This window comes from Erythranthe guttata, chromosome 10 (assembly GCF_056151865.1).
Source record: "Erythranthe guttata isolate IM_541 chromosome 10, IM_541, whole genome shotgun sequence".
NCBI classification, from domain to species: domain Eukaryota; kingdom Viridiplantae; phylum Streptophyta; class Magnoliopsida; order Lamiales; family Phrymaceae; genus Erythranthe; species Erythranthe guttata.
The window spans coordinates 15,130,878-15,153,184 of record NC_142542.1 but is presented as its reverse complement, the minus strand read 5'-3'; the positions used below and the strand labels follow the sequence as shown (position 1 = coordinate 15,153,184).

At 33.3% G+C, this 22,307-nt stretch overlaps 3 protein-coding genes across 3 annotated transcripts; 2 read left to right on the top strand and 1 right to left on the bottom strand.

The window, feature by feature from the left end:
- The first annotated feature begins 209 nt into the window (after positions 1 to 209).
- LOC105971545 (alpha/beta-Hydrolases superfamily protein) lies at positions 210 to 7,343 on the top strand. The gene is made up of 10 exons (XM_012996396.2): positions 210 to 880; positions 2,011 to 2,191; positions 2,291 to 2,424; positions 2,514 to 2,626; positions 2,705 to 2,828; positions 2,927 to 3,082; positions 5,595 to 5,747; positions 5,849 to 5,928; positions 6,823 to 6,872; positions 6,963 to 7,343. Exons 1-10 carry the CDS (start codon positions 494 to 496, stop codon positions 7,094 to 7,096), a joined length of 1,512 nt encoding a protein of 503 aa, XP_012851850.2. The 5' UTR covers positions 210 to 493; the 3' UTR covers positions 7,097 to 7,343.
- A 2,629-nt stretch (positions 7,344 to 9,972) lies between these two features.
- Positions 9,973 to 12,147, bottom strand: LOC148767669 (uncharacterized). The gene is made up of 2 exons (XM_088824746.1): positions 11,747 to 12,147; positions 9,973 to 11,495 (listed from the first exon to the last, which is right to left on the bottom strand). The coding sequence occupies exon 2, from the start codon at positions 11,350 to 11,352 to the stop codon at positions 9,973 to 9,975; it is 1,380 nt and encodes a 459-aa protein (XP_088680872.1). The 5' UTR covers positions 11,353 to 11,495; positions 11,747 to 12,147.
- A 1,889-nt stretch (positions 12,148 to 14,036) lies between these two features.
- Positions 14,037 to 17,324, top strand: LOC105971543 (uncharacterized). Its single transcript, XM_012996394.2, has 3 exons — positions 14,037 to 14,474; positions 16,329 to 16,352; positions 16,677 to 17,324. The coding sequence occupies exons 1-3, from the start codon at positions 14,282 to 14,284 to the stop codon at positions 16,976 to 16,978; spliced, it is 519 nt and encodes a 172-aa protein (XP_012851848.1). The 5' UTR covers positions 14,037 to 14,281; the 3' UTR covers positions 16,979 to 17,324.
- Positions 17,325 to 22,307: the final 4,983 nt, after the last annotated feature.

Below are 22,307 nucleotides of genomic sequence, written 5' to 3'. Positions count from 1 at the left end.
TGTGTAAGACAATACATAATAGAGGGGTTGGTTGTAATTAGTCAAATAAGAAGATTTCTTTTTATCATAACTTAATCTTACTTTAGGGTTGACCGTAATTTGCCCTTCAATTAATTAATTTTCATGAATTACAAAATTGGTATTCCCTTTTTTTTTTATTAAAAAAAAGAAGGAAAGAAACTATTCCCTTTAGCACTCAAAGGAATCAAGAAAATGCAAATCACCAGCCATGTAAAAAGACAAGTAAAATCTGTCAGCATTGTATGGCCAGGTCCATGAGCTGGCATTGTTGCTCAAAAGCATGCAAGCATATCCCATAAATCCCAAATACTCATTCACCACTCCCCAACAAAAAAAATCCCTTCACCAAAAAGCCAAAAAATAAAGCTGAATTTTAATTATCATCACACATCATTTTCAATTATCATATCAAAAAACAAAAAAAAAACTCATCTCCTTAATTTCTCACACACACACACACTAAGAAATAACCATGGCTTCTTTCTCTTTTTCTTCTTCCATTGTGCTGCTGCTGCTGCTGCTTCTCTTCTTTGCTATAGCAGCAGAAGCACTTCCAACAACTTATTTCCCAGGAATTAATTACCAATCTGCCCTCAGAAAAAATGGTTCGACAAACCCGAAGCCCGAAATACCATACGAAACCCATTACTTCCCTCAGAATGTAGACCACTTCACATTTCTGCCACAGAGTTACAGAATCTTCAACCAGAAATATCTTATTAACAGAGATTTCTGGCAAAAGGGAGCTCCCATATTTGTATACACAGGCAACGAAGGAGATATTGATTGGTTTGCTGCAAACACTGGCTTCTTGCTTGATGTTGCTCCCCGGTTTCGTGCTCTTCTTGTCTTCATTGAGGTCCCACATAAATTCCATCTCTCAATATATATGCATGTTGTCACTATTTCAGAGTTTTCTTGATTTTTTTTTCAAGGATTTTGATGGAGTGTGGTTGGATATTTTAATAAAAATCCCACATTAAATTAGCTGATGTTTTTTTCAAACAACTGCTTGCTGAGCCAGTATTTTAAATCCGAGAGAGGCGAATGCATTAGAATTTTATGAGGGGTTCCGATAATGTTGCCTGCTATGTACAAAAAAACTTAAATTTTTATATAAAATAGGGTAAATTACGGTCACCCCTGCCCCTAAGATAAAGTCAAATTGCAAAAAAACTCTTCCTGTTTGTTTAGGTAATTACAACCACCCATCAATTACGTTCACTTTTGCGGTGTCAAATTTAATATAATATTCAAGATTCCGTAAAATGCTCTAGTTTGTACTTGTTTTGTGCAACAATGCAGTTTCTGATGTACCACAATCTGATATTATAAGTCAAAGACACATCTTATGATCATCTTGTTTCAAAATGTGGAGCTCGAATGGGGTAAATTACAGTCACCTTCTGAGGTAAGGTTAAATTACGAAAAAAACCTTTCATGTTTGGGGTAATTACAACCACCCTTCAACTATGAATTTTCTTACACATCCACCCTTGCGGTATCAAGTTTAGTAGAATCTTCTAGATTATGTGGAATATTCTCTAGGTTGTAACCGCTTAACTCCATTCGAGCTCCACATTTTTAAACAAGATGATTTTAAGATACATCTCTTGTCTAATAAATATCAGATTTATCAGATTGTGGTGCATCAAAAACTACATTTTTGCACAAAACGAGTACAAACTAGTGAACATTTCATGCAATCTAGAAAATTATGTTGAGTTCGACACTATAAGGGCGACCGTGTAAAAAGATTCATAGTTGAAGGGTGGTTGTAATAAACCAAACATAAAGAGTTTTTTTTGGGTAATTTGACCTTACTTCAGAAGGTGACCGTAATTTCCCCTATAAAATAAAAGAAATTTAAAAAATGTCGGAGGTCATGGCCCCTTGGCCATATGCTGGCTCGACCTCGGTTTATAACTGAAGTTGATGTTGGAATTTTTTTATTTTTTTCTATTTTTTTTCGCTTAAAAAAAAATTCAGCATAGATACTACGGAGAATCGAAGCCGTTCGGGAAGGATTCGTACAAGTCTGCAAAGAAATTAGGGTACCTAAATTCACAACAAGCTATGGCTGATTTTGCTCTTCTAATAAGAAGTTTGAAACACAACTTATCTTCAGACTCATCCCCTGTTGTTGTATTTGGAGGGTCTTATGGAGGAAGTGAGTCCCAAAAATTCATAACTTTATTTTTCACAAGTTTTTTTTTTTTTTACTATTTAATAATCATCACTAATTAATATTTATGATGTCATAATTCAGTGTTAGCTGCTTGGTTTAGACTGAAATACCCTCACATTGCAATTGGAGCATTGGCTTCTTCAGCACCAATCTTGCAGTTTGATGACATCACTCCTTGGTCTAGTTTCTATGATGCTGTTTCCCAGGATTTCAAGGTTTTATTAAAAACCGAAATTATATAAACGAAAATAAAATATTATATTAGCGAAATCTGTTTAAATAATTTTTTTTTTCGGGACGACAGGATGCAAGCTTAAATTGTTATGAAGTAATAAAGGGCAGTTGGGCTGAATTGGAAGACATTCCGAGATACAAACAAGGTTTAGCCGAACTCAGTCGGAATTTTCGAGCTTGCAAGTAAGCTAAAAATCGTTAATTTAACTTGCTTTTAGACGGAGAATATTATAGTAACGGTGACTATTATATTAATTAAAGAGAAGTTCGATCGATTTACTCGGCTCGAGATTGGCTGTGGGAAGCCTTTGTTTATGTAGCAATGACGAATTATCCGACGGAGTCCAATTTTATTAAGCCGTTACCTGCCCACCCGGTGAAACAGGTGTTATACTTAATCATGGTAGATCATTAATTAATTAATGTAGATTTTCTATTTTGTCGAATTAATTACAACCTTTTTTATTTCTTTCATGGATGAAGATGTGTAAGATCATTGATGGATTGTCGCCGGAAACTACAAAGCTTAGCAGAGTTTTCGAAGCTGCAAGTTTATATTACAATTACTCGCGTTCGGAAAAATGTTTCGAGTTAGAAAATGAAAATGATGATCATGGCCTCCATGGTTGGAATTGGCAGGTAAAAAAAAATTAAATTAATGAGAAAAATACAGTTTCCGTCCCTCTAATTTGGACCGATTTCGTATTTGGTCCGTGTTCACAAAAAACACATTTGATCCCTCATGTTCCAAAAATTCAACACTTTTAGTCATTTTCGTCAATTTTGTGTTAAAACTAACGGAATCAAATGTGTGCTTATCACTACCGTAACGGACGGATTAAAGGTAAATTGACAGAAATGACCAAAAGTGCCAAATTATTGAAACAAAAGGGATTAAATGTGGTTTTTGTAAACACGGAGGACCAAATGTGTAATCGTTGCAAACTTGAGGTGAAAACTGTAAATTTTCCATAATTATTAGTTTAAGGGCATATTACAAATAAGCCCATCAGTGGGAACTTATTCATAAAGAGATCCAGACAATATTCTCCTTTACCAATAAGTCCACACATGGTCCAGATTTATGTAAAGGACTAAAATAACCCCTCTTACTTTTATATGCTCCAATTTCATCCTTAACTTAATTTAACTTCAATTTGACCCCAAATTTCACAAATTATTCAATTTTGACCCAAAACTTTTTTTTTTTCACAAATTTTTTTTTTCAAAAACTTTTTTTTTCCGCCGGATTCCGGCGTTGACTTTTTTTTTTTTTTTTTTTTTTCTTCCGGATTTTTTTTCCGGATTCCGGCGTTGACCGGCGGTAAACACCGGTCTCCGGCGTTGACTTTTTTTTTATTTTTTTTATTTTATTTTTTTTTAATTTTTTTTTTCTGTAACTTTTTTTTCCGTTTAAACAACAATATTGCTTTGAATGACAGTAATATTAACTATATTACTGTTAAACACAGTAAAAATAACGAAACTATAGTTTAACACAGTGATATTGCTATATTAATCTCTAGCACATTAATATTAACACAACAAAATTCATTATTATTGTATAATAAAGTAATATTACTATGTTGTCCGTTCAACAAATGTAAACAAAATAAAAAAAACCAAAAGAATTAATATTACTGTGAGTGACAGTAATATTACTATAGCAACAGTAATATTACAATAGTAGACAGTAATATTATTACGTTACTCCGTGAATAACTCAAACAAACAAAATATCCAAACAAAAGAATAATATTGATGTGGTTGACATGAATATTACTATAACAAACAGTAATATTACCGTCAACCACAGTAATATTATTGTGTTTACAGTAATATTACAATAATAGACAGTAATATTAATACAAACACCACAAAAAAATAATAATATTGATGTTGTTGACAGTAATATTATTGTGTTTACAGTTATTTTACTGTCAACGACAGTAATATAATTACGTTGACTTGTCAACAAATCAAAAAAAAATAAAAAAAATAATAATAAATAAAAAAATATAATATTGCATTAATTTACTGTCAACGGCAACACAATTACATAAATGTAATGTCAACGGCAGTACAATTACGTTAATTAACTATCATTGACAGTATAATTACGTTAATTTACTGTCAGTGACAGCACAATTACGGTCAACGTTTAGCGGCGGACGTGGAAAAACAAAACAAACCAAACAAAACAAAACAAAAAACTTAAAAAAACACTAAAAAAAGAGACCGCCGGAAACCGGCGAAAAAATCCTGAAGAAAAGAAAAGAAAAAAAAAAAAAAAAAAAAAAGTCAACGCCGGAGACCGGCGTTGACCGCCGGTCAACGCTGGAAACCGGCGAAAAAATCCGGAAGAAAGAAAAAAAAAAAAAAAAAAAAAAAAAAAAAATAAATAAATAAGTCAACGCCGGAGACCGGCGTTGACCGCCGGTCAACGCCGGAATCCGGCGGCAAAAAAAAAGTTTTTGAAAAAAAAAATATTTTTTGAAAAAAAAAAATTTTTTGGGTCAAAATTTAATAATTTGTGAAATTTGGGGTCAAATTGAGATTAAATTAAGTTAAGGATGAAATTGGAGCATATTAAATTATACTCCAAAAAAAAGTCAAAATTGAATTTTTGTGGTCAAAATTGAACTTTTATGGACAAAATTGATTAATTTGGATTACAATTAAGAATTGGGTATAAATGGTTGAGGGTAATATTGGGATATACATGAATGTTTCCTTTAGTTATAATAAATATTAAAGGGATGGGCTTATTGGTAAAAGAGATATGTCCCCTAAACCTAGAATAATAAACATGCTTGGTTGGGGACTTTTGCATAAAAATCCCTTAGTTTAAATGTAGGAAAAAAATTGTTTAGATGATTTCGAAGTTCGCAAGTTGTCCTTTTTCTCTGCATTTATGAAAATGGAGAAACTAATTTTCTTCGAAACCATTTATCGAAACTTACATAAATCATTTCCGGAGATATATATATATATATATATATATATATATATATATATATATATATATATATATATATATATATATATATATATATATATATATATATATGTATATATTTCGTTCTTTTTTTCTCAGTATAAACGGATTATGTATGATCTTTAAATAAATAAATAAATAAAAATGTTTTAGGCATGTACGGAGATGGTAATGCCGATGTCAATTTCAAACGAGAGCATGTTTCCTCCATATCAATTCAGTTACAAAGATTTTTCAGATGATTGCCTCAAAAATTACGGAGTAAGGCCTCGTCCACACTGGATCACTACCGAATTCGGGGGCACTGTGAGTACACGACTTCTTTTTCGTCTCAATTTTAATTTCATTAATAATTTTTATTACATAAAATTGACACCGATTTATCTAAAATTTAACCGTGTTCGTAGAATATCGAACAAGTGCTGAAGAGGTTTGGTAGCAACATTATATTTTCTAATGGATTACAAGATCCATGGAGCAGAGGCAGGTCAGTACTGAAAACATGCATGCAAGTGTAGTGTTATATATATATATATATATATATATATATATATATATATATATATATATATATACATATATATATATCACCTAGTAATGGAAATTACAGAATTTAAATTGGTTACTAAAGATAAAACAATCTGGTTTTTACTGTTTCATATTGGGAAAAATATGGGAAAATTACAGTTTTACCTCTCAAGTTTGCACCGGTTTCACATTTGGTCTCCTTTGCTTACAAAAAACACATTTGGTCCCTCATGTTTCAATGATTTAAAGCTTTTGGTCATTTCCGTCAATTTACCGTTAGTCAGTTAAGTCATTGATGGGCACACCCTTGATTCAGTTAGTTTGAACGGAAAATTCACGGAAATGACTAAAAGTGTTGAATTTTTGAAACATGAGGCACCAGATGTGTTTTTTGTGAACATGAGGGACCAAATGTGAAATTGGTGCTAATGTGAGGGAAGAAAACTGTATTTTTTCCGGGAAATTATAGTTTTCACCCCGCAATTTTGCATCAATTTCACATTTGGTCCCTATGTCCATAAAAAAACACATTTGGTCCCTCATGCTTCAAAATTCAATATTTTTTAGTCATTTCGTCAATTTCCCATTACTACTAGCGGAATCAAGCATGTGTCTATCACCGCCTTAACTAAAGGACTAACGGTAAATTGACGAGAATGACCAAAAGTGTTAAATTATTGAAACACAAGGGATCAAATGTGTTTTTTGTGAATATAAGGATTAAATGTGGAATCGGTGCAAACTTGAGGGGTGAAAACTTTAATTTTCTCGTTTCGTAGTAATACTTTTAGGCCTTGGTACTAATTAAGTGCGACAATAACTTTTTTGACATTATCAATTTGTTTGTGCTCAGTGTGCTGAAAAACATATCTACCAGCATTGTGGCTCTAGTAGCTGAGAAAGGTATTTCATATATATATATGTAGTTAAGAGAGATAGGATTAAATATTCATTTGTTATCATATATTGCTTAAAATTGGGTTATTGAAACAGGAGCACACCATACCGATTTGCGTCGCGCAACGAGGAAAGATCCCGATTGGCTAATCGAGCAGAGAAAGCAAGAAATCGAGATAATCCAAAAGTGGATATCGGATTACTATATAGACATTAAGACAAGTTATTAGATGGTGATATGAATATGAATATTGCATAAATAATGTTGAAGGTTTCTTCTCGTTTACCAAAATTAAATAACTAATTCACCAAAGTATATCAGAGTTTCATTTTCATAAACTCTGAAATATTTTTTGTTTTCCTTTTAATTTATAGTAAATGAAGTGTCATTTCTACTAGATTCCCAAAAAAAATGTATTATACTCCTCCACTAATTAAGGTGGACATGGTTTATTTAATGGAAAATTTTATAGAAAACTCTCACTAAGATACATGAATTAGATATAGAGATATGCTTTTTTTTTTTCAATTTAAAGTCCTTTGGGTTTATATTTTTATTTGTGATAAATCTTCTAATTGACATTTAACTATCATTTTACTCATTTGCCCTTCATAGAGGGTGCCTTTGTCTCTCACAATTTTACTTCTCGATTTCTCGTCTTTCTCCCTCTTGTTATCTGCTCATTTTTTCCTTAATATAAAGAGGTCGGTTGGTCAACATCATATATATTCAGTTGACTTTCCTAGTTGACCATATTAATCGAGCTATTCAGTTGACCATGTTACATAGATTTTGAATCGACCATAATAAATGGAAGAATACTCGAAACGATGATTAAGAAACTCAAAAATCAAATTGTGTGGATAGTAAACTCAATTCCGAATTCATATATCAAGAAGGCTAAAAATGGCCTTTAAGCAAGCATGCTTTAGATGATAAATCGCCCGACATATCAATTCTTTCAGTTCGTGAAGTCGAGAGATAAACATTCAATTGACCGCAGCGCACATTGGAAAGAGCTAGCGAAGATTTGAGTGCACGACAATTTGGGGTAACGTAAAAATTGTGGGGGTTGAATTGATCGAAAACCAAAATAAACTCAGCCTTACATCTAATGAAAATTAAATTAGTCTCCCCCTTTTTCTTTAATCAGCCCTTATTTAATAAATTGCCAAATTGGAGTGTTGAATGAAATTCATTACAAAATAAGAAAAGTTCCCTATCATCATTTATCTAGTTGGTTATCAATTCTTTTGGTTTAGCTTAAACATTGTATGGTAAAAATTCAAGAACACACAATGTCACACTTCTATCTCAAAATTTTTGTTTTTATTCCTCTATCAAGACATCCAAAAAGAGGGTTCCTTCGATCCTACACCCGGTGAAAAACACCGGGTGGGTCTTCTGCTGCCACGTGTTCTTTTTTTTATTTTTCTAAAACCCCTAAAGGTAAACCCTAGCGGGGAATCTATTATAAAATTTGAAAAAGAGAACACGTGGTAGCAGAAGACCCACCCGGTGTTTTTCACCGGGTGTAGGGTCGAACAAATCCAAAAAGAGTCTTTGTTTTATAAATGAATCCTTTTACGGGCTTAATATTTGTAACTTTAGTTATTTCAGTTATGATCTTGCGCGAATTTGACATAGACTCACAAATCCAAATTTCACTACAAATAGAATCACTCTTTCACATTCATTTCAAATAAACCTATAAAAACACGAATCTATATATCTATATAATATATATAAAAGTTGAATTTCACACCTAATTGATTGACATTTGTCAATTTCAATTGGTGACCTGTATTCAATTTCATCCAATTTTGCAAATTGATTGGTAAAAATAAATTATCAAAAAACATGTCACCATTTTCCAAAATTAAAAAGATATTTAATTATTTTATTATATATTTATATCATACCATTTATAAAATGTCTAAATATATCAACTTACTTGGAAACTCTCAATAGTTTTATTTTTTAATTTAATATTAATAGTAATTAATTTAATTTAAATTTATTTAAATTCAATTTAAAATCTTCACTTATTATAATCTATAAAAAACGTATGGTAGTTTTGATAAAACCGGCTCCCTTTTGAAATTAGGTTTTCTTGATTTTTTTTCATTATGTTATTCAGTTCTTTCGTTATTTTTTATTGAGTATTTTTCTTACATTTTTATTTTTATAAAATTGTATTACCTTCGAAATTTCGTAATTATAATTTCAATATATTATATGCTCAAATTTGGTGTTAATACTTTTAATGATTTTATGAAAGAATCATATAGGTTCGTATAAATACATGAATAAATCATCTTTATCTCTTGATTTTTACAATATGTTTCATATTCTTACTAATTAATATTTATATTTTATTATATTTTTCAAATGAATATCCTCTCGAACGCTATGTTCGATGGGTTTAGGAAAGACATGTGCCTCGCTTATACTTTTAATATGATTGAATCGTGCAGATTGAAAGACGATGGTTTGCATAACAAAGAATTGATATTTGGAAATTGTAAGGGATTGTCATACTCGGTTTTGAATGGAGAGGCGAATGTTTTGCCGATACAAGGTCGTATGACACTGCCTAATTCGTTTACTAGACGACTGACAAATTTCTCTCGAAGTTAAAAATATTAGTTCAAATATTTAAATATCATTGATTTTCATTTTATTCATGTAAGCATTGAATCTTGAAATTTATTTTATTGAAAAATATTATCGAAGTTTGTATATTTAATAATGTTTGAAACAAAACATGTTTGATAATGTGATCTTTAATTTCACTTTTCTGTATATGTAACTATATGAAATAAATCCAAGTATATATGTACAAAATATATAGGGTAAATAGCATTAAACCACCTAAACTTTTTAAGTTTTTGCGGATCACCACCTGAACAATTTTTTTTTGCACGAGTTCACCCGTACTTAATAAATTGTGTCACTTTGCCCATTTTTGCCGGTTTTCAGGTCAAAATGACCTGTTCTCAACTCATGTGCGTTGCACATGACAAATCCAAGGGTATTGACGTATTTTCCATTTTAAAAATGGAATAAATGTTAAATAGAATAAATAAACTATTTTCTCTCGATTCAGATTTTTTGTTGGCCCTCTTTCATGTTTTTCAATTTCTTCGAGAAAAATCCCACAACTATTCGAACATTACTTTTCTCCTTTTCAACTACTGCATATGCAAATGGATAAATACCATTGTTAGCATCTATCCCTACAGCACACAATAGGATACCACCATATGATGTTTTCAAGTGGCATCCATCCAAAAAGATAATAGGCCTACACCCTGACAGAAACCCTTCCTTTAAAGCCCCCCAACACAAATAAACTCTTTTAAATCTCATTTCATTCCCATCCCCAACAGGTTTAGTTTTAATCCTAATTGTGGTCCCAGGATTAGTTTTAACCACTTCTGCAGCATACCTCCACATTAAGCCATATTGTTCAACACTTGAGCCAATGTTCAACTCAGTGGCTTTTTTCTTTGCCCTGTACATTTGATGCCTACTGAACAAAAGCTTACAGTCTTTCTGCACAATAGACATCATGGAATCAATTGGCCATTTAGGATCTGAGGCTAACTTATCTTTATATTTGTTGGCTACCCACCTAGATGTTGCACAAGTCACCCTCTCTTTCCTATTGCACTCATGAACTGCATTAAGACTCTTGATCTGGAATGTAGCTTCATTTCTAAGTTGGGAAGCATAAATTGTCCAGTCACAAGTCTTATGTTTGCAAATTACTTGGACTTTATTTTTTTTATTTTTTTTGAATTTGATGTCTCTACCATGGACAATAGAATGCTGTCTTACTGCACTTCTAAATGAATCAGCATCATTAAAACAAGGCCTCAGTTGAAATTGAGGGTCTGACATATCAAGTTTTTCATTGAAAACAGGGAAGTTATTGTGGGTGCATTCATTCAGTTTTTTCTTGCTTGACCCCTCTTCATCAACTGTTTTATTTAATCTCCTAGATCTTCTATTGGTAGGCTCTGTTTTTGATTTTTCCCTTAACCCTCCCCATTCTACATCAAAGTCTACATTTTCATCATACTGGATATCATCATCAGACTCATAAAAATCACTATCAGCTAGAAAATCAGAGTGGTCAGAATCATCCCCAACTGATTGGCCATCACTACCATCACTATCATTCATATCAATTAAACCATCACTGAAATCTAATGGTTCATTCCCAGTACCCCCAACATGTTCATTCTCAGTACCCCCAACAGGTTCATTCCCAGTATCTATATCAGATTCATTTGCACTCAGTTGCACAACAGTTTCATGCTGAACATATATTTCTGTGACTCTTTCATCATCAGCAAAATTCACTAAACACAGAGTATCAATATCATGTTCTAACTTTGAAACATAATTGCAGTCATGTGGCATACCCCTATTGTGCAGAAAATGAACCACATCATTCAATCCTAACTCTTTAGCCATTTCATTTAATTATAACACAGACATTTCATCTTCATGACACCAATCAAAATAATCAACTTTACCATCCACATAATATCTGCCATTTAACTCAACAATTTTACCATAATGGTACATTCTAATAGTAAAATAATCACTATTAGGACCTGCATTAATATGAATAGAAAATTACAGTCAAGAATAAAAAATACCAGAAATGACAGTGGGAAAAATAAACAAGTATACTTCAAAAAAGGGAACAATGTATTTGGGATCCATACTTTTTCATATTTTAAACAAATATTCTGAAGCATTTTGAATAAAAAACAGAAACATTTTGAATAAAAAATGAACTTTGTCATCGATTTCATAAAACAAATAAGCACAACAAAGATCGATAAACATTTTAGTAACTTACCATATTCTGGAGCAAATCGTGCTGGAGGAATTTCGTCATTGCCTTTCCTTAATTTCCAGACCATTTCGAGCAACCAACGCGTCAAATCAGGAGAAATTTTGAGAGGAAAGATTTTGAACTAAAAACCCTAGAAAAATGATTTGGGGAAAATTGCAGACAAATTATTGAAGTGTTAATCGAGTCGGTAAAAGAAAACCGAAATACAGCCCTTCTTTAGTTTTTAAGTGATGAGACGGTTTTACCCTTCGAAAAATCACGTGAAAGGCACGTGTGTGGGATTCCGGCAAAAATGCCCTGAATATTCCCTTTTTAAGGCACCGTGCAACGAAAACCGTAGTTTAGGTAAAAACGTGCAAAAAATTTTTGTTTGGGGGGTAAAGTGCAAAACGGGCTATAGTTTAGGGGGTAAACTGCTTTTTACTCTTTTTTTAACATACAAATAACTATTTGTATTATTTAGGGTAACTTACAACCACCCCTGATGTAGGTTAAATTACAAAAGAACCCATCATGTTTGGATAATTGCATCTATCCCTTCAATTATGAATTTTTTTACATGTCCACCCTTATGGTGTACAATTCAACATAATCTTTTAAATTCCGCAGAATATTCTCTAGTTTGTACCTGTTTTGTGCAAAAATGCAGTTTCTGATGCACGACAATCTGATATACAAGACAAAAAACACATCTATTGATCATCATGCTTCAAAATGTGGAGCTCAAATGGGTCCAAAAATTGAGAATATTCCATATTATCAACAAGATTCAACTAAATTTGACACCGCAAGGACGGATGTGTAAGAAGATTTATAGTTGAGGGGTGATTGTAATTAACCAAACAAGAGAGGTTTTTTTTGTAATTTGACTCATACCTCAGGTTGTGGTAATTTACCCTATTATTTATGTTCTTCACCGTTTAACCAAAAAAAAAAAATGCTACTTGAGCAAAACTAAAATCTTCAATTTTAATAATATTCTCAATTATCAACTTTAATAATATTCATTTGTTTCATCCTTTTTAGAATAGTAACGAGATGTTCGACATTCATTCATTACGATAACTCATAACATTTGATTAAAATTTGCATTTTGAGTGCACTTGTTATCTAAAAAAGTTCCGGTATTTTTTATAAAATAATAATAATTAATTTATCAATTAATTAATATTTGTCCAGAATTCATTTAATTTATATGAGTTTAATTGTATATAAACATTTGAAAAGCATGTATTCGACATTAAAAAAAAAAAAACAAATTATGAACGTCAGTGGATATCTAAGAATGTGTAAGTAGCCAAACAATCAAACAAAAATCTCCGAGAATTAATTTGACCGATATACGATAATGTAATATAGTAAAATACTAAGTACACCATTACGAAAAAACGCAATACACAAGTCTAATCACAATGTACTAAATTCACAAGACTCCCGATCACAAAACATTCGAAATAGCCAATAATTTGACTTTGAGGAGAATTATGTCAATCGAGATTACAAAAGCAACTTAACGAAACCTTAAAATACGACATTGTGTGTTTTACTCGTCTCTCGGAGGGGAATCTAAACCAGCAGATCGATGGAGTGTCGGCAAAGTATTCTTGATGTTTGACATTCACACCATACTGCAAAATGAACATGGAATTTTTTTTCATGTTTAATATCAATGAAAACAAAAGTTAAAAGAATAAAAGTTGGACCTTCTGCCTAATTCATCTTCGCACTTTCGCCTTAAGCACTAGAAAGAAGGAAGGAGTCAAGAGTCAGTCAAGTCAGAACTACCAAGCTACCCCCTTTAGCCGGGTATTCACTCCTTGAGTCTCTCGTTGCCGATGTGAAGTATGTTTATTCTCTCCGCTGTGCCGGTGCTAATGTTGAAGTCAGTTAATACGTAGTCTGCTAATGCAAGTCAACTAATTTTATTTTGTTATTTTTTAGGAGTGAACTAATTTCAATCTCGTTTCCAATAATATCCGAAAATTTCGAATTGAAATTTCATAAATTAGAATGAAAAAACTTATTTCAAAAGAATAAAAAAAAAAAAAAATCAGGTCCGAATCGTAGGAATTCGGGATTTTTATATTCGTAGTCATTATATTATGAAATACATAAGTGTAACTTTCAAAAATATTTTCGAAAATTAAAATTGACGGAAATCGAAATCTAATATTTAGCCCAAATTTGGTTTAAATAAAATTCGGCAAATCGGAAATTGGAACTTTCACAATTTGGAATAAAAAATATTGACGAAGAATAAAAAAATTCAGATCGGCAGAATTGGGATATCATGTTCTAATTTCACCCCCTACATACATTTATAGCGTTTACACCACCACTGTGTGCGCACACACTCACCACCGACTCCTACCAAAATTTCCCAGAATCACTAAAAAAAACATTTCTACCGCGTTGATAAATCACATTACAGAGATAGATCCCACAATATGCTGACCCATTGTTAGATCTCATATTCTTGTACACACAGAGACACAGAGAAAGAGAGAGAGAGAGAGAGAGAGAGAGAGAGAGAGAGAGATGAGTAGGAGATCCGGTACTTGCTTGCGGTGTTGCCTTGTGATATTTGCAGTGGTTTCAGCTCTCTGTGTATCTGGTCCGGCTTTGTATTTCAAATTGAAGAATGGTTTTAAATTGAAAGGGGTTTCTTCTTCTTGCCCACCATGTGTTTGCAAATGTGCCCCTCAGAAATCCCTTTTTCAGATTGTTCCTGGTATTATGACCTTCTCTTCTTCTCGATCCATGTCTAAATCTTTTTCTGTGTTTGCTTCTTTTTTTTTTAATTAATTTTAAGCTTATGGGTTCTTGGTGATTTGTGTAATTCTTGATATATTTGAGCTTTGATTGTATCCATTATGTTTTCTCCGATGAACTTGCTAGATTTCAGCTGAAATTCGTTTTAATGCTCTGATGTTTTCTTGTTCTGTATGATCTTGTGTTCTAGATTTCGTGGTATTTATTGCTTTTCGGTTTGAGCTACAATATTTTGAAGCTTGCTTTCCATAATTGGGAGGAAAATTTGCATTTGGAACTGAGTACTTTCCTTGTGGTGATTGGGTTTAAGTCTCGTAATAAATCTCGTCTCGAGTCTCAGTATTATAGTAAATTGTGTTTGTCTTTCGGGATACACTAGTGGTAATAATTTGTCTACCATTGAATTTAACACAACTATCCATCTTTGGGTTCTATTGCATAAAGAATTTCAAAGTATTTATGCAAATTGTACAAAGCTTCGTTGCACTCTAGCCTGGTAAAAGTTCGTTAGTAAGTCAGCAACAGAAAGAGTGGCCGTTTTTTATGCTTGCACTAGCGTTTTTTTGTGTTTTTTTATGATCACGAATCTACGACATTCTAAAAGCTTGAGTTTTATAAACAAAGTGACTACTAATAATTTTCTAATATACGCTCTCTTGTGATAGTTCAAGTAACAAATATACTCTCCTGGATAAGATTGTTGATGCAAGAATTAATCGATGCACAATTGTTAGATGTTGTCTCGGGGTTAATTTGACTAGTACAATCTTAGATTTATAAGAGCAATTGAAATACTTTCTTGTGCTGAAATATGATGAACGGGGTTTTCTAATATAGTCTGAAAGGAGTGGTTTTTCGCTGTTGGCAAATTGCTAGGAAGAGAGAGAAAGGACTATTGCACATTACTTCTCTTCAGAAAGTGCTGCATAAAATTATCACGTTACACCTGGCGCTCAAAGGGATCCTATGCAATTATGTATCTTTTGTAAATCGTAGTTGTACTTACGAATTAAGCTATCCTGAAATAATGTAGGTGCAGAAAAGCGTCAGGATTGCAGTCACAGTCTTCTGCTCGTAATTAATCACTAGATCATATTTTAGAAAACCTCGTCTAGATTTTAGTGATTATGTTTAAGTTTACACAATCTTATTTCAGGCACGCACTTCTGCCGTCATTTAGTCCTATTTTAGAACTCAATTATTGGGGTAGTAAATGTAGCCTCTTGAGTAAGATTTAAGCATTTAGTACAGTCGTGCGATATTATCATTATTCATTATTCAACGAGCTCCATATCCACTACATCCTCTGGAGGCATTAATAACAAGTTATGAGAGTAATAAACTTCCTTTCTTGGTTATGCAATTCAGAAAGAATAGTTTATAAATTCGTGAAAGTTGTTAGCTAAGATGTATTCTCTTGCAAGTTAAAGGGACTGAGAATTCATTCAAATAAGCCTTTGCTATCAAGAAGTGTCGTCGTGGAATTTTACCCTTCTTCTTTTCTTCTCTCGCTTTAAAGTCACAAAGAGAAAGAGTAAAGAAGAAGATGCTAAAAAACAAGAACTGTTAAAAGTATAGTCTTGTTCTAAAACACAACCTACTGAATCACGTCCTTAACTAGAAATTAATTTGGCTCTGTGACGAGGTCATTATCGTCCTTCCTATACACTTCGACCCGTTTTATTATTCTTATTTTCTAATGTATTTTTATCACTAGTCTAAAAAGATGCAAGTATGGTTTGATTCAATCTTGTTTTGAGGTTTAGGAAACTCCGTTTAGCTGACACTTTCCGTTTTTTTCCTCCCCTTGCAGGTTTGGCTAATCTCTCTGTTACAGGTAAAGATAAGTTATTTCCATCATTATAACAATTTCAATTTATTCTTAAAGATTCTAAAAATTTTCTTCTTTCAATTGTTGTGCAACTGATTCGGAGAAGTTGAAAGTCGGAAAAAAATTACGATGATATTGTAAATTCATTTTCATGGCATTCACCAATTAGATAAAAATGTAGCTAGAAGTGATCTAGGTCTGCACTAAAACTTTGATGTTTGATAACATACACACACACTTGCATTTCGCTTCTCAGTGGAAGTCTATTATTTTCTTGTGAAATCATGAGCAGTATATATAACATGGTATAAATCTTGACTTGTGAAATAGATTGCGGAAAAGACGATCCTGACCTCAAGGAAGAGATGGAGAAGCAATTAGTGGACTTATTGTCGGAAGAGATAAAGCTGCAAGAAAATGTGAGCGAAGAGCACTCGCACCATATGAACATTACATTCGGAGAGGCAAAAAGATTGGCTTCACAGTATCAGAAAGAAGCCGAGAAATGCAACACCGCCACAGAAACATGCGAGGAAGCTAGAGAAAGAGCTCAAGTGCTTATGAGAAAGGAGAAAAAGATCACTTCTTTGTGGGAAACACGAGCCAGACAACTCGGTTGGGAAGGGGAATGAATACCTCTCTCTCTCTCTCTCTCTCTCTCTCTCTCTCTCTCTAGACATATGTTTTACTATTTATGATGCTATAATATAGATTGTGAATCACAGGAGGATGATAATATATATATAAAAATACTCGAGCGATTTCTGCTAAGTGTTAAAAATTCAGTGCATGTTTTGGCTAAGATATGTGTCTCACAAAATTGGAGGTTAGCTGCAGACTGCAGTGAGAGTATAGAAAGTATTTTTCTAGTTATTAAATATGTCTGAACTTACATTATTTTGATGTTCCAATGTAATTTGTTAAGGATAATGAATCATCTCTGTTTAGAGATTTAAAGAAGTGCCTTTACTTTTTGTAGCTGTTTTTATTTCTTCAATTTATTTGTTTTTGGAAGACTTAAAGTTGTGATTTTGAGTATAGTCTCAAATTAATTGGGGTGTTTTTTTATAAAAAAAATAAATAAATGAAGGGGTAATATACAATCCCACTCAATTGGTAAATATTAGGAACTAAATCAAGTTGACTTTATGGACGTTTACTAAATCCCAAATCTCACTTTAAATTAGTGAGACCCCTTTGGAATTGTTATACCCCTATTTTACTCTTTCATTACAAACTATAGCCCACCCACATCCATTGATGATGTCCACATTCGAAGATAGTCATATTCGAGTCATTGTTATTGATGGAATACAAACAGAACATGACTATAATCATATTCGACGATAGTTGATTGTGGCCAAATAAAGTCATATTTGGCTGTACCCATATAGTCATATTCCACCTAATAAACACATTGAGAAAAAAAATCAGAAAAAAAAAAAATACAAAATGTTAGTGTAAATAATGATCTATGTGGAGGGAGAGGTATTTTCCGCACAAAAAGTGCTTCGGGCTCTCAAATAAAAAAAAAAATTAGGGGTGAACTTAATTCATTTCTCAGCGGTTTGCGGGGGCCTATTCCTAAGGGCAACTCCGACCAAAATATCAAAATGAGATATTAAATATTAATTTTGATAATTAATATTTTATTTTGATACATATATAAATTATTTTGTTCAAACCATAGGTAATCAAGAGTTGGTTAATTAAATATAAATAAAATAATTATATATTTAATTACCATGTGTTATTTTTTAAGTGATTATTTAGGTGGTTAAATTTGTAACTTCCACGTGTTATTATTTCTCCATGATGTCATTTTCTAAGTGGTCATTTAGTTATAACTTCCATTTGTTATTACATCCCAAGATTAAATTATTAAAATACAAACTTTATTTGATAACTCTATTGGAGTGGATTTTTATTTGGTTAAATTCCACTTTCCCCATTTTATACTTTGGTTCGGTATCATTTTACTCCATTTTACTCTCGATTGCATCGATTTGCCCCCTTCATTTATTTCTAATTTTTTCTTATAATTATTTAAACTAGGAGTGACTTTTTTGTAATTTCAGAGCTTAGACCAAATGATGTTAATGTCAAATATCTGACAACTAACAGCGAGAGCCACAATGAGACAATTTTTCAAATATAGAAGGGCAAATCGATGAAATCAAAAGTAGAAGGGAATAAATTGGTACCAAGTTAAAGTACAAGGTGGGAAAGTAAAATTTGCCAATTTTTTTAATTTGGAATATCAAAATAGTGGTTTTGATATACCATTTAATTACTCCATTGAGGTTAGCTCTAATAACCCATAAATAAATATCTTGAGAGAAGTTAAAGCAAAAGTTATATTTCTTTCACTAAAATTCCAAAAACTTTGGCCAACACCATCTAAAAAAGCTTCAACAATTTGGAATAAAATAAATAAGTAATAAGATACTAAAGAATTAAGCATTCCTTATTTATCCTGAAATGCTATTCATAGAACAACTTTTACCGGCTTGCAGTGCGACTATATTCATTTGTAACTTTTCTTCAAAAAAATCAAAATCCTCTCAACAACGAGCAATTCAAAATTCAAAATCCTCTCAAAACCCTATCCAAGGTCCTTCGAATTCCTGCGGATTAAACGAGCAATTCAAAAACGATTTAAGGTAAAACTCAAACTCGAAATTGTTAACCCAATGTTTTATAGTAGTATAGTAACAAATTTCGTCGAAAATCTATACGTTTTCAGTATTTCGAAGAAATTCGAAACTTTTCGGAAAAAAATTGCGTTTCGTGTAAAAAATCACGAAATTAAAGGGTTAATTTCGTGATTTTTTCCACAAAATTAGCAGGATTGTTTGTTTTTCTTACGTTTCGGCCATTTTCCAGTTATTTTGTGCAAAAACACACGAAATTAGTGCTTGTATTTCGTGAACACAAACACGAAATGTAAGCATTAATTTCGTGTGTTTTTCCACGAAATAACTGGAAAATTTCTTTTTTTTTTTAAGATTTGTTTTATTTATCATTATTTATTTAGATTGACGTTAATAGTGTCTTATTTAACAGATGGCAGACAAAGGCAAATCAAAGGCAATTATGCGAGCAGTTCGTGAAGAGGCTGAGCATCAAGAGCGCGAGCGCATGACTATGTCTACAAGACGTAGGCGAGAGGCTGAGAGAGCTGGTGAAGCCAGATCATCGGTTGCTGATCCCGATGTTGGGTCTTCTCGTGCTATGGAGGAGGATGAGGATGCTGTGGATCCCGTTCACGAGACTGAGGTTGTAGCTCGTGGAGGTCGTGGAGGCCGAGGACGGGGCCATGGAGGTCGAGCTCATACTTGAGTCAATCCGGATGTGCTAGATTTCCATTTCCCGGTGGCCCGCGGGATCCGTCTTTGATTACGAGTTTCAAGTCGCACGTAGTGGCATATATTTGGAGGGGAGAAGTAAGTTAATTACATGTTTTAATTTTAATATTATAATTTTTGTATCTTATATTAAAATATTTTTATAGTTGATTAATTAATATGTTTTCTAAATAAATGATTGCATGAACGTCAGGTTGGAAGAGTGAGTCCCGTATCAACTCCCTGAACCATTTCAACTACGAGAAGATAACAGCTGCCCTAGAAGACATAGGTGTATCCGTAGACAAGCATTTTCTGCGGATGACCGGTTTGTATCCCCTAGCCCGATGTTATTTACCGCGCCTAGATGCTCCGCTGTTGTTTGCATTCGTGGAGCGGTGGCAGCCGGAGACGAACAACTTCCATGTGCTGTGGGGAGAGATGACTATCACTCTCCACGATGTCCAGATGATTCTAGGTGCCAATGTGGAGGGACGAGTGGTCGAGCCTAGGTACGACGAGGTCATCGAGCGACAAACTGCGTGTATTTGTTGTCCGAGGTATTAAACCTCGATTTTGAGGAGATTGACGAGTCATGGAAGCGTGGGGGCCCCACATGGAGGATGATACATGGACAGTTGTTGATGCCCGACACGCCTATGAGAGGCCGAGTTCAGATATATCTGGTGTTTCTCCTCGAATCGATTTTATTCCCCGACAAGACATGTGATCGGGTGAAGCCGTGGTATATGCACGTGCTCGAGGATTCATTGCTTGATCAGGTCGGCACGTATTCGTGAGGTTCGGCCTGTTTGGACAATCTATACAGGGAGTTGGGTATATGCAGTCGAGCACAGTCGAGGAGCTTGGCGGGTTGCACCACCCTTCTTCAGGTAAATTGTAATATATTTTTGTACTTATTTTGTTGATAATGTTTTTAAATTTATATATTCTCTATTGTTTATTTCCCTAAATATCTTTAAATAAAATATTGCAGTGCTGGATATACAAGTATTTCCTGAGATTCCAGCCGCCGGAGGAGAGCGGGCGGTATCGCGAGTTTCAGCCTCGATGCAAGAGGTGGAACGCGCTACCAAAAGCGGGCACACTCGAGCATATTTGAGGTTTACTCGACAATATGACAGCGGATGATGTAAGTTTTTTATATATATGTATTTATATTTGTTTTTAAATATGAATTTTTCGATTTATGTGTTTATATTTTTTAAAATATAAAATTTTCGATTTTACGTAATTGTAGTTTGTTTAAATATGAATTTTTCGGTTTATGTTTGTATTTTAAATATGAATGTTTTGTTTTATGTATTTATATTGTTTTCTGTTTAGGTCGAGTGGCTACTGTATGGTCGGGATATACACGAGAGTATCCCTCGTACGTTGTATCATGGCACGATCCAGTACATGTGGGTCGTAGAGCCATATATGCATGATCGTTGCGTCCGACAGTTTGGGTGGGTCCAGGATATTCTGCGCGGCCTGATTCCATCAATGGAGCCATGTTCACGCGGTCCCAAAGGAGGTACATCGTACAAAGTCAACTACCCATTTCCGGGTGGTATGTGGGACATGGTCCAGGCTCATTCCATTCGTGCCAACGTATACAAGACGGCACGACAACGGGGGGAAGTCGACGAGCACTACATGGAGTGGTATACCGATCGGACTCATCTGAAGATCAACAACTCCGACGTAGGCCCGGCTCCACTGCATCGAGAGAATGTGAGGCCACCAGATCAGCCGGCTTATTGCCAGATAGTACGTGCATTGTACCCGATCATCAGAAGCACTGGACAGGACTGGATGCAGCAGTTTGTCGATCTACGTGCCGATCTTGGAGATATTATGCAGCCCGCCGCCCGATATATTGGCATCAACCAGGACAACGACAACGACGACGACGACGATCATGAGGTGCAGCCGCCGAGAAGAGCGAGGCGGTAGTTTATCGATTTTTTTTGCCAGTTATGTATTTTTATGAACTATTTAATTTTAAATTTTATTTTTATTATTATTAGGACTACGCATTTTTATTATTGTTAGGAACTATTTAATTTAATAATTTGTTTTCATTATTATTAGGAACTAATTATTTTACTAGTTTTGTTTATTATTATTACGAACTATTTAATTTACTAGTTTGTTGTATTGTATTTAATTCACTAGTTTTTTTATTTGAATTTAGAAACTAGGTACAACTGAAGCAATTAAAGTACACATTTAAACATTCCAAAACATCCTTACAAATTTAATCATTCCAAAAACATAGGTTAAACATAAATATGCAAAACACAACGTTACAAATTTAAATATTCCAAAACATAAATTAAACATTAAAATGCAAAATTAAAACAAATACAAATTTAAACATAAGTTAAACTTTCAAATACATGGCAGATGGTTATGATTACCATTACTCACACTCAATCGCCATAATCCATCCTCCGTTGATTTTTTGCCAATTAACCTGAACGGGCAAGAACGTTTCTTCAATAGTACGTGTCGTCCAGATTGATATCTTGCACACGTTAAAACATGATATTTTTCTGATTTACAACGATTAATCAGTCGATGATTATGACTAATTGTTGTGTCT